Raw genomic sequence first — 13,214 nt, forward strand, 5'->3', positions numbered from 1 at the left:
GGTGGAAGATACTAGTCAATCAGACACTGCGGGAGTGAACAGGACCGGTATATACAGCCAGGCCTAGACGGACATCACAGTCCCAATGCTGACTAAGGAGGAGCCGATTGTATCTCCCTCCATAGAGGACCACCAGAAGCGTTGGCACAGCAGGGCCAGGGTACGTCTCACCCCAGGGTGACGTGATGAGTGACCCCACTGGAGAACCTGAGATTGGAAAGTGGCCGGAACATACAGGCAGTAATCAGGACAGGCACTCACAAGGTTTTGCGAGGGTTGTGTCTCCTAAGCCATGGGTAACTTAAAATGACCAGCTGGACCAGAGGGACAGGTGAAACGTAATAGTCTCGAAATGATTGCCTGATATGCCCAAGCAAAGAGGTGCCCTCTGGTCGACCACCATGCACAGAAGTTGACGCTCGAGGGTAGTGACTCTGATGGGCTTCTCCAGAGGAACCTAGTGGAGACCTAGCTGGTCAGCAACTGAATGTCCATCAGGTCGGGGTCCGCACCGGATTCGATGAGAACCGACACCTGGAGTCCTTGTCCCAAGCATCCTGCCATTTCCCTTCCAATCGGCTTCTCCCCCGTCAGCACTGTGACTGTCTATATTACCAGTCCTGTTCACTCCTGCGGTGTCTGATTGTCTAGTATGTTCCACCCAGCTTTCCAGTGTCCTTGCCCGCCTGGTCCTGACCGTATTCCCCCCTGCCCGATTCTGGACTTACCCTGTTGCCTGCCCCTTTTCGATTGTTAGCCTTAAAGAACTATTACGTCTACTTGATGGTTTCTGTGGTTGTGCTGTTGGGTTCAGTTCGGTCTCAGCCGTGGAAGATACTAGACATTCAGACACCGCGGCAGTGAACAGGACCAGTATATACAGCAAAGCTAGGCTTGACAGACATGTTCTGTCACAATGCTATGATGTCACAGTGCTGACTGGGGGAAGCCGATTCGGAGGGGCAAAACTATAGGGAAAACCGAATCTGAAATGGCGCGATAAATAAACAGGATTAGTGACAGAATAAGGCATGGCAACCTAAGTTGTGACAACTGTGACAATTGAACCTGAAAAGTTTGGACAAGTGAGAATTGCTTTAGCTCAGACTTTGGTCTGGAGATTTAGCCCAGTAGCCTTTTGATCATTTAGGCAACCAACACCTGATTTGTTTCATAGTAATCCTTTCCTCTCAGATTTTGTGTACCCCTCCCAACCCTCTTTTTCTCATGTACTCTGACACTCAACTCTGACACTTCATCGTTTGTCTCTCAAAGGTCACCTTCAATTGACTGCGTTCTACTTCTCTCGTCCTTGACCAAGGCTTGCCCTCCCCCCCACCTCCCTTCTCAGTATCTTTTTCAAATCAGTCTCTCTCTCTCTCTCTCTCCCTCTCTCTCCCTTCTCTCTCTCTCTCTCTCTCTCTCTCTCTCTCTCTCTCTCTCTCTCTCTCTCTACCTCTCTGTTTATGTCTCTCTGAGGACTGCCAGACAGCCATGCGTGCCCACTGCCAGATGGCTTTTAATCATTTATTTAAAGCCCGTAATGTTGAGTTCAATTCCACTTTCTCGCTTAGCGCGTGCGGAGGCGGTAGCGGTAAGAGCAAGAAAAGTGAGTGAGAGACACCGCCCCATTACTCTCGGATCAAGAAGTCTGTTTGTCAGCATGCCGCAGAGGAATGTCTCCCTATCTCTCTCTCTCATTCTGTCTAGACACCACTCTGCCAGACGGGTATGTGTTTTAAATTAGTGGAGGATAGAGCTGCATTCATTACATATTCCCGTTTTGATGGCCTATCTTCTAAGTTCAACCTTCAAAGGGAAGCAAGCCTTGCTGTCTGTGTTTGCTGAAATGCTATACGAACACAGTGGGGTGAAGATGGATTCAAGATTTACTGCACAGGTGTGAGAAATGATCTGATATTCACACCAATGGTGTTTGCTTTACCAAAAAGAGGAAGGGATTAAACATTGTGGTGTGGGGTTAATGTCGTTTGAGCACTCCGCTGGGGTTTGAAAACACACCAGTTTATTGTAGGGAGTGGGCAAGCTGGAACAAGCCCGGAGCAGATGGACAACATGTCATGACAAGGGCTCCTCTCCTGTGTGTGTGTTTGGATGGGGGTTTTACCTGCTGCTCGTTGCTTACTTTGACGAGCAACAGGCGTACAGCCACACGGATCCTGGGCCCAATTACCTAGACTCAAGACAGGTCTGGCTGCTCAAACCATACCACCTCAACACCACATACATAAAGGACACAATTTGTGTGAGCCAGTATGCACACACAGGTTGAATTTCACCCATCCAGACACACATACCCATTTATTTGTGCAAGCACATTATGCCGAGAAACAATTAAAGGTGAACTTTACAAAGTGCCATTGTTGATACTGTCAACTGCATCTTCCAGATGATCCATTGTCCTGAATTGTAAATATTGGCGTGTGCAAATTGACAATCTTTCTGTCTCCAACTCGGTGGACTGAAGTATTTAGAAACTTTTTCATACCTTTTTACAAGTTAAATGATTTAACCCAACTCTTGAGTGGCTAAATGGGCACTAAGTGGCACCATGGTGGAAAACACGGGGGCAGGAAGAAAACATTTTTTGGCTTGACTTACTCGACTAGTGTCGGAGGACACCCATACACTGTGAAAAGAGGAACTTTGGGTGAGCGTAAAGGCTCCAGGACAGTGGGATTACAAGGGGAAAATGCCCACAACATAAAAAGTGCAGACTTGAAGACAAGCTGTAGATCAATGAGGACTGTGTGAGGCTTTGAAGCCAAACAGGCCAATCAATAGAAAACTGTCCACTTCTTAATGTCTTGGGAGAGACAGAAAAAACAGGTCTCTTTGTTCTTACTTGATTAGACATCTGAACACAACTATTCTGTCATGTTTTTGTTTGACTCCAAATCACTCTGATAACTCATAAATTTGTTTTCATTATATTTAACTTTCTAGAGGTAGATTACTCCAATTCTCTCTTTCAATGACTGTATAGATCTCTGATTTGTTGAAATGGTTGGTTTTTGGTTTTTGGTTTAAAGACAAAAAAAATCCCCCCATCCCACCAACTGCGAATTAATTGAATTACAGGGAAGCAGGCATAGCCTAGGAACAGATTTGCCAGAAATTCTCATTGCTAAGCGAGCAGGTTCATGTGTGAACAGAAGATAAATCATCTGTTGTGATCTTTCTTTGCTCACTCTGCTATCTCAGGTTTCCGTCCCTTTCTTTTCTCTTTCAACCACCCCCTCTTCCCTGTTCCAGATTTCCTGCAGGTTTTTCTTGCACTGTTTTGGTTATCAGTGATTGTCCGAAAGCCCTTCCCTTTCCCCTCCTTTCATCCATAGGGCTGTGATTTTGTCAGCCCTGATGCAGAGTGGCATGCCACGGCTGGGCGTTGTTTCTCAGGGCGAAATGAGCCACATACGCAATCATTTCCCCTCAAGGAGGGAACTGCACAGGAAGCACATTTCTGCATACATACATGGTCATTTTGGGCATTAGGGCTAAGGGGGCAGTGATGGTGGTAGTCGGGGGGAGTTACTGCCACGATGGCTTTCATCCTTAGCCCCACAGACACTTTCTCTTAAAATGTATGACCTCCCAATGAAATATGAATCAAATGCAATCCTTTGGGCTTTTGCTATCCTTGAAAGAAGCTGTAACTCAATTTGAATTCTCAAAGGGTGGAGTAGAGTTGCTCACTACACTGCATTGCAGTGTTTCTCCTCAACCTCATCATCATCATCATCATCCGTCTGGAGTGGAAACACACTGGAAATGCTTGATCCTTGCAGCTTCATTTTTTTTCTTTTCATTTTTCATTTCAATGTGCAAAATATGTGTATTTTCCTGAAGTGGTGTTACTCATTCACGTATCATTTTGAGCATCCATTTAAAAAAAATGTAAATGAATTCAAATTTTTCCATCTTTTCTCCATCCCTTGAAAGGCTCTCAACTAAAATAACTCCAACCATGTTTATAGGAAAATACAAGAACCTCAAAAACAATTAACTCTTTCCTTTCCGCTACTTTCCCACTCCTCTCTGTATAGGAGCAGAGTCCCAGTAACGCCACATCCCTGTCCATGATGCAGGAGCCCCAGGAGGTGGTGGAGGAGACGGTCACCATAGAGGAAGATCCCGGCACCCCCACCTCCCACGTCTCGGTGGTCACCTCCGATGACGGCACCACGCGGCGCACTGAAACCAAGGTAGATACACACGACTGGAGAGATGAAGGGCATGAGGACAAATACAGATATTTTGTTGTTTTTGCTCACTCTGCTGAATGCATTGTTATGGGGCAGGGAAAGCCACTACTTTGTTAGGCCCTTGGAAATCCCCTTTGATCATTCTGAAAATTGCTTCAAATTATGGCTATGGATTACAGCTTCCAAATGGCATTGATACCTCCCTGCTCTAGCGTCCTTAAGAACTCTAAATCCCATAAGCCTCCAACCCGCAGTGGTTTCGGCCCCCCCACCTCATAGGTCTATTTGTTTATTTGTGTTGTTTGTGTGCTGTGTCATTGTCAGGCTAGAGTTTCTACTTTGGCCGATCACTCTTCTTGATTCGCCCTCTTGCCTGTGTTTTTTTTTTTTTTTTTTTTTTTTTTTTTTTTTGGCGGTGTTGTTTCTCTGTAAGGATGTGTCGGCAAACGTGAAGGTGAGTGGACTTCATCTTACGCTGGCCTCACCTGGGCTCTGGTCACCCACGCTGCCATTTTGTACGTGCCCATGCACTAGAGCACGGAGCTGCTCCGACACGCTCAACCTCATTTCTGTGTGCAGCACCGCAAGCCAAAGCTCCGAGCTGGAGTCCATACTACAAACAGCTCTTTATCCCCCCGCTTCCCGCTTGCTGCTTACATCTCCTGGATGAGCGCGATGTCATTCCTTCCCTATTTAGTTTTGCACGCATGTCTCATCCTTCTCTCCTCCTTCCCCTACCTTCTTCCTACCTATGACTATGATATAGCGGAAGTGGAAGACATAAATCGTGTGGGTAAAAATCCCGTTTAGTATCACAAGATGCCCTCAATACATGGGCACATTTCTGCTGAAAGGACCATAAGAGCATCCAATTTCGTTTTCGCCAGGATTTTAGCTAGTTTATAAGCCCACACATTTTATATTACTCCTGACCCTGTCCCTGATGATTTATTTTGTTGTACTTTCAACTTTGCATGCTACTTTCAGATTTTGGAAAGTTCCTTAGCAATATGGTGAGGAACCAATCTTAAGACTATCTCCCGGTCCCACAGACAACTCTCGGTAACACGTCAACAATACGTACTTCATCTTTGCATTTTGTATTTGTTGATTCCATTTGAGAAGGCGGGAGAGCCAGTGCTTTGTCAGATGCGAAATACGGCCAAATTACGTACCTAAGACAGCATCTAATTAAAGAAATACATAGTACAAGATTAAAGTTACCAGAATTGTCTGTGGGAGATCCAGGAGATCAACACATTGTTCCAATTTTCCAACACCCGAATATAGAGACAATATATAAAGAATTTGAAAAATGTTCATCATCGCGAAAATGATCAGGGGTCATGTGAAAAGAGTGCTGACTAAAACAGTTTTTTTTCTTTTTATTATTGAAGGGCAATATTTAAAAAAGTATCGTTATAGTATCCAATCGGGAGGTCTGTGTGAATCACCCCCGTCTATTGGCTGGGCCTTTTGCCCGCGAAGCAACCTGCGTGGCCAGCACTGGCTCAGCGCTACGGCTGTGGCTGCCAGAGGCTTCTGGAGCGGAGGCCTGCTGCAGAGCTGCTCCTCTGGGGACCGTGGGGACTGTAATTAAAAAGCCCGGCCTAATCCCTCTGTATCACTGTGTGGCGCTCACCAGGGAGACCGCGGCCACCCTCCAGATCTGCTTAGTGCACGGGGCGGCCACACACACACACACACACACACACACACAAACACACATGCAGATTAAAAAAACAGACGCACACATCCATAGACACACTCGGATAATCACAAGTGCACAGATACAAACATGTAAACATACACAAAGGCGGACGTGTACACACAAATAAACACGGCAGTCACACATGGATAATCGTGCACGGTTCATGCAAAGACATACAAAAGAAGCGGGTAGACACGCAAATGCATTATTTCGGCCTTTCAAATTAGTTCACGCTTCTCCACACACACACACTGGCAAACTCGGCCGCCCACATGTACGGACCAGTAATCACAGGCTTTTCTGGTGAGAAAGCAAGTGGAGGAGGAGGTGGAGGAAGGACGCTCCTGTGCAGGCCTTGCTGTCCCACTGGGGAAGGAGGCTGTTTTTCTGGAAGTCGTTTTGAGGACGGTCGTAACTTCGGATAGTTGTCCTCTAATTGGTGGCAAAATGGCTCCCGGCGAAAAAATCTATGAGTTCACAGTGCATGGAGAGGGACCCCATATCCTCCCCCTTAGCGCTCTGCTGCCGCCAATCGTACTTTTCTTTCTTGTCTCCCCCTCTCTCTCTCTTTTTCTCTTTTTTTTTCTCTGTCTTTATGTCTCACCAATTATCTGCGCCTCCTCTGTCCTCTCCTTCCCTCCACCACTCACTGTCACATGCCTCTTCTCCGTCGCTGGGCCCTCTCCCTCTCACTCTTCTCTCTTCATGTTATTGCGTTTATCGGCTCCTTAGCAGAGAAACCTTAACCATACCTCCATACCGGTTAATTCCTCTTTTTCTGACGGATACATCTCTCTCAGGGCCGCGGGATGAAATGCAGAAGAATCTCACTGTCGATGGTGTGTAAGAGAAAATTGGAAAGAGAAAGTGATCGCTCCTGAGGATTATGTTATTCATAGTTGTGGCCACAAAGAAGCTTTATGAAACAAGGAAGGGGGCGGGGGGTTGTCTGTATGTGGGAGAGGGTTCAAAAATCCTCAGGTGGCGAAATCAAATTTTGATAATCTTTTGGTTGGCAAAGGTTTGTCGTATGCAAACAACTCCCCCTCATAAGCAAATTAATTGCTTCGTTGGTTTTGCAGTTATGAACTTAAATGAGTTGGACTCCACTCTTGTTTGTTTGTGCTTGTGTGTGTCTGCGTTTGTACATGTACTTCCGTGCGTGTCTGTCGCTGAGTTTCCATAACTGGGCGCGTGCGGCCATCAGAAGGGCTTCCAAAAAACCCACTTGCCTGGCATCTCCTTGGCCGTTCTCCATTCCTCTCTCTCCGTCTGGCAGAGCAGCTGAGTGAAAACCAGCCGTGTTCTTTGACGGGGCTCAGCTGGACCAATAAATGAGGCATTGCTTCTCTTTTTTTACCTCTGGATAGGAGTTAATGAGAGTCAAGGTATACCACACAAACAAATAAAAAAAAAACCTGTAATTCCCTGCGCACGCTGGGGAGTAGACCATTAGTGGTGAGAAGTTAGTTATTAACTTTATGGCAATATGTCAAACAGTGTGGCTCTCTCAGATACCATCAAAGGAGGCTGCTTTGGAGAAAGTTGTTGGGTAGTAGATACAATAGACTTATTTTGCTTAAAAAAGCCCTATTTCTGAGCAGATTTTGAAAAATAGTCAACCAAGTTGAGTAGTGTGAGCCAAAGTACAAGGTCGTGATCTGAACCCTATTGTCAGATTTTCCTATTTTCACTGTCGTTCTCATGCAACAGCTTTGAAACACCAGTGTGTGTGGAGTGTTTTTTTTTGTTGTCGGCTTGTGTGGGTCTGATCCACATCTCAGTGGAGTCAGCCCAAGTTAAGCTCTGTACCACCTCCCAAAACCTGAATCACTCCCACTCCTAGGTCACCGAAGGGCTCAAAACGGTCACCTGCCGCACCTATCACCCCGTGGTAATGACTGAGATGCTGGTGCCGGGCGAGGCCAGGCCCCCCACATGGACCAGGCCCCCACCTACCCGAAAATGACACCTGTAAAGAACCCAACCCCACAGACACAAACACATTGACCCCTGCTGCTCTAGAAGAAGAAGAATCATTTATTAGTCTTACAGGTGCAAGCATGCACTTAACACATACACAGAGGGAATAGTGACAACAGCTGAACTCACATGCACACACACACACACACACACACACACAAACACGCACACACACACACACACACAGACACACACACACACACACACACACAAGCACACACACGCACACACACACACGTGGTGACGATACTTGACTTCTGGATTTCGCTGTCCTTCCTCCAGGGGCAGCCAGAAACAGCGGGCAGCCATTTTTTTCATCAGCCCCCAGGGACCAATTCCAGATGGATCCATGTCATGGTCAGGGACAGGACAGGGGAGCTTTCTGCGAGCGTTCTGCATGTTTGTTTTTTCTAATTGGGGTTCTTATTTGATGTTGGAGCCCGCCTGAGCACAGAACCAACAGCGCCCCAGGCGAAAATTGAATCCAGGACCTTGGATGCTGTGAGGCACTGCTAGAGCCCGCCATGGTTTTCCCCTTGTCTCCCATTCAGGCTACAGAGAAGCCCGGCGTTTTAAAACTAGTTTAGCCCCAACTGATCCTCAGCAGCGACACTGCTTGTAGATCTAAGATACTGTGATTATGTAACAAAGCACTTGTGGTGCTTTATTACATGTTACATTTGCTGGTGAGTGCCTCGTTTTTGGCAGATGAACCTTCGACTCCACGGCATCAGGTGAATTCATTTGAACAGGTTATTCGCTTTTTCCCCCACAGTCACACAACATGAGCCTGGCAATGTTAAACGTAGCCAAGACCAGCAGCGACTCCCACTGAGCGGTAGCTTCTGTCGGGCTTCTCGAAAATTCCTGAACAATCCTCTTATCCTCTCCTGCTAACTCCACTGACTGCCTCCTCTACTTAAGCTCGCTGTAAAAGGGAATGCCGGCGAGATCATGAAGCAACGCTTACAGCGCTGTAAAATAGAGAGCTTGACACCGCCCCCCCCTTCACTTTTCAACAGTTTGGTAAACAGTTTAGGCCTGTGCCTCTGCTTGTTACCAACACCTTTCATTACAACTGTTCTAGTTCAGACCGTGCTCTCACAACACAAACAGTGAGCCCATACAAATTCAGAGTTACTTTTCACACACACGGAAATGTATGCACATATGCTAATGCGCACATTTTATAAATAGTTGTACACAAACAAACACACACACACATAAACAAACTCAGGCATACAAGCTCAGCAGCGTTTTTAGTGATTCCCTTTTAGCCTTGTTTACCCGGCTTCCTCAGTCTATTTCACAGGGGCCTCTGAAGCCGTGCTCCCTCGCCTCCTCCCTCCCTGCCCCCGCCCCAGCCCCCGTCCCCGCCGGTCTGCGCGCCTGTTTAATGCCTTCGTAGATCCCGGCGGGCATCAGAGCAGAGTGCGTTTCGAAAGACCGCGCGATGGCTTCCCTTTTGCAGCTCAGAAGGTGTCAGTAAGAGCCCTGACCAGGAAATCTCCACTCCCATCTCCCATCTCCACTGTCGGAGCCGGGCTCAAACGCATACGTATACTGGGGTGTTTCTTTTTGCGTATTCTCTTCCATTTACACTCTTGCAATTTAACTTCATTTTAAAAAGCACATTCAAAAAACCTCCAGATCAGAAATGGAAATAGGCAAGCTTGGTATAAATGTCCAATACATTTCTATCAAGCTTAGCTTTGGCTCCATTAATGACTCTACAGCAATTAATTGCAGCCTTCCACCCCTTTGCAACAACCCCCCCCCCCCCCCCCCCGCCTCTGCTTTGTCAAGGTCGCACATAAACTCCAGTCGTTTAAGTATAGAGTCAGAAGAAAACAAGCTTTGTATTTCCGAAAAGCACGGAGGAAGAAAAGCGTTCGACAGGCGAGTGACAAGTAATTCATCGAAGAGCAAAAAATGAACCTTTATGTTGCTGGAATAGGCTTTGGGTCCTGCAGCTTGCACTCCCCGCGTAGAAGCAACATCGAAGCACCATATTGTCACCATAGTGACACCATTGTCGCAAGGCCTTTTTCTTATCCCTGATCGAAATCTAAATGATGACACTGATGGAAAACTAAAGAAAGCGTATTAGGATTTGCGGCTCTTCTACTTCTCAGGGCTCTTTCCTTACTATTCAAATAAAAATTGAACCACCACTGTCACCTTGTCAGGTACAATGCAAAATGCATCAGTCCCCCAGCCCCCCACCCAGCAGGTCAAGATTAATTTTCGTCAACCTCATTAATTTTGGAGATTAATATATAGCCATGGACAAAATAGCCAATTATCGGCCATTGCAGGATTCACTGGGCAGCAAATTGCTTTCTGTATGGGTGGCCAACACGCAGAGAGGAGATACCGTCTATATTCTGCAACAAGAGCCTCAGGGACGGGGACGGGGGGGCTAAGTTAAGTTATTTAGTTTGAACAGTGCTCTGTAAGCAAGGAGTAGATACATCTAGGGATGACTTGTGTTCTTTTATAAAAAGCTCAAATCCCTTTGGCTCTGGCTCTGCAGAGCGTGATGCCTCCCCGCTTCACTAGTAGTGGAGAGAGGTCAAGGTCTATTGAAGCTAGTGGCTGAAAATGGCAGTGTTTCAAGAACATCTCAGTCAATCTGCGAAGCCTTACAGGTTGAATGCATTCAATCTTTGCACAATTCAGTTCGGCAAAATAACATCTCTTTGAGATGGCTCTGTTACCATTTTCTGCGTTGCCATCAGCACACTAAGAATAAGTGGGCAATATAAAACATGTGCTTTCAGAGGAATGAGTTTTTAGGATGGCGCTATCCAATAATAATCATGTTATTTGAAGGGGCAATAACATTGTATAATGAACATACCTTGTACTTAGTATCTGAATGAAACAAAATTATATCAGCACATCTGGATGTTGGATGTTTTGAAATGCATGCTTAAATCAAGAGACCGCACTTTAAAGGTCCATTTACTGCCATTTGCCAGCTTTTCATCATGGTGTTGCTTTCCAGTGTCTTGGAATCATTCAAACTGCTGCAGGATTGTTAGCGCTAAAACAAACTAACATCTTCCTTTTGCTTTCTGTGATTTTGGAGACAATGCTTCCCTGTGTGCTGTGACCCCTGAACATGACAGCATCATGTCAGGTGGTTCTAAACAGTGTCTCTGCTTTCACGCCATTGGCCATGAATCAAGCCAGCCTGTCTCGGTGTGCAAGGGTTTCCTGACATCTGTTTCCCTTCATCTCTAGGTTACCAAGATGGTGAAGACTGTTACCACGCGGACTGTGCGCCAAGTGCCCTTGGGGCCCGATGGTATCCCCCTGCCTGAGGGCTCCTCCCCACTGGGCAGCTACACCGACTCAATTGATCGGCGCTACATGAAGAACGGCAGTGAGCGCTACATAACACCGCAGGCCACCTCCACCCTGACGCGCTCCTACAACAACTCCTACAACGACTCTTACGGTGAGGCACCCGAGAGCCAGTACACCCGCCACTACGGCCTGCACGACGGCTACGGAGACGTGACGGAAAACTATGGCAGCCTGTCCCGCGGTGTAAACTTCCGGCCCCCGCGCTACCCCTACATGCCCAACAGTTACCGTCCCGAGAACAGCTACACACTACCCATCCGTAAGGATGATTACGGCCATGTTGCACAGCCCCAGGTGCCCATGGGTAGCAGCACCATCGACCTGAACCGCTCACAGCCCGAGCGCTTCCAGCCGGAGCCTTACGGTCTGGAGGACGACCGCCGCAGCCTGGGCGGCGAAGAGGAGGAACCCTATGAGCTTGAGCCCGACTACTCCACCGCCAACCGCCGAACTCTGCCAGGAGCCAACAGGGGCCGCACTCATCGTGAGCCACTCCGCGATGGGCCTCGGGTTAGGTGAGAACTATGAAACATTGGTGCAATAATTATATTGATCGAAAGCTCATAATGGTCAGTAACTCTAGAAGATGAGAGATGTGGTAAGATGAGACAAAATATCGATTAATAATGTATATGCCAGCTCACCGGGTAGAGCTTGCATATGGGGAAGAGACACAGACCTTGTGTTACAGTAGTTATGTTGTCTAAACACTGTAAAACATGGGTTATTTTCTGCTCCTGCTGTTGGACAATGGGTTCCTTCACATACGCTTGAGATCTGTGTTTTTCTGGATAAAGAAGTAGTGAGGGAGGGACAGACGTGCTAGAATGGCACAAGAAAGAATGTTACACTGTGTGCAAGTAAACAGATGTCTGTTCCCCTTGAGCAACTTGCACGAGAAGGGAAGCTCGGAAAAAAACAAAGCTTTGATTGCCATTTTCATGCAAACGGATGGTGAACACATGCGGCTGAGGTAAAGAGACAAGATCTGAGCCTACAGAGATTTGAAAATGCAAGAAGGAACAGAAGGTAAGCACGGAGGGAGAGTGTCGGAGGAGGATGTCTAGTCAATTTGTTCTCCATCGCTCCAAGTTGGGGTGAGACGAAGTAGCCATTGGATCGACTGAGCAGAGGAGTCTCGAGAACACTACAAATGAAGAACTAGCATTCTTAAGGTCGTTCAATCTTTTCACTCCTACCCAAACAGTTTCCAAATGTGAGGTTTGACACCTCACTGACATGTCACATGTCGACGTGTCAAAACCTTTCTGCAACTTTACCTCTGAGAGGAAACAGGGCTGGGAAGGAGGGAGAAGGGGTGGGAAACAGGAAGAGGGAAGACGGGAAAGGGTGTTTGGGTGATGTATGAGTATGAGTCGTGTGTTTTTCTGTCATGTTCAAAGGCAATCCTTAGATGTCAGTTTGTTGACAGTGCAAGGGGTTCATTTTAAGACTCATATTTATAAAACTTCTGCGCAAGCTTCTGCGCATCTGCAAGCACACAAACACTCACACACACAAAAAGACATGTCTTCCAAATGCTGGTATACTGTATACAGTATATTTACTGTATCTCTGTATGTAAGTGTGTTTGTATGTGTGTGTGTGCGTGTGTGTGTGTGTGTGTGTGTGTGTGTGTGTGTGTGTGTGTGTGTGTGTGTGTGTGTGTGCGTGTGTGTGTGTGTGTATCCCAGAACATAAACTGCCAGAGTCAAAGAGTTCTGTGTTGATGTTTGCCTTGGGTGAGGCAAGGGAGCCACAGATAAATGGAGGGTCCCCAATCAGAGTTTCCGTCTTTGCACACACTTGACATCACCCTGACACGAGCACGCCCACACGCACGCACGCCCAACTCACACGTCATTGTCCGTAGCTTCGTAATATGAGTCACTCCCCCATCAGCCTGGTGAGAGGAGCTT

At 46.9% G+C, this 13,214-nt stretch overlaps 1 protein-coding gene across 2 annotated transcripts in view; it reads left to right on the plus strand.

Annotated features, from left to right (window-relative positions):
- Window positions 1–13,214, plus strand: part of arvcfb (ARVCF delta catenin family member b) — an 89,663-nt gene that overhangs the window by 24,891 nt on the left and 51,558 nt on the right. For both annotated transcript variants that reach the window (XM_080004349.1, XM_080004350.1), the window contains exons 2-3: window positions 4,068–4,226; window positions 11,170–11,810. In XM_080004349.1, coding sequence (XP_079860475.1) covers window positions 4,068–4,226; window positions 11,170–11,810 — 800 coding nt within the window. The remainder of the gene's footprint in view (window positions 1–4,067; window positions 4,227–11,169; window positions 11,811–13,214) is intronic.

This window comes from Zeus faber, assembly GCF_960531495.2.
Source record: "Zeus faber genome assembly, chromosome: 7".
NCBI classification, from domain to species: domain Eukaryota; kingdom Metazoa; phylum Chordata; class Actinopteri; order Zeiformes; family Zeidae; genus Zeus; species Zeus faber.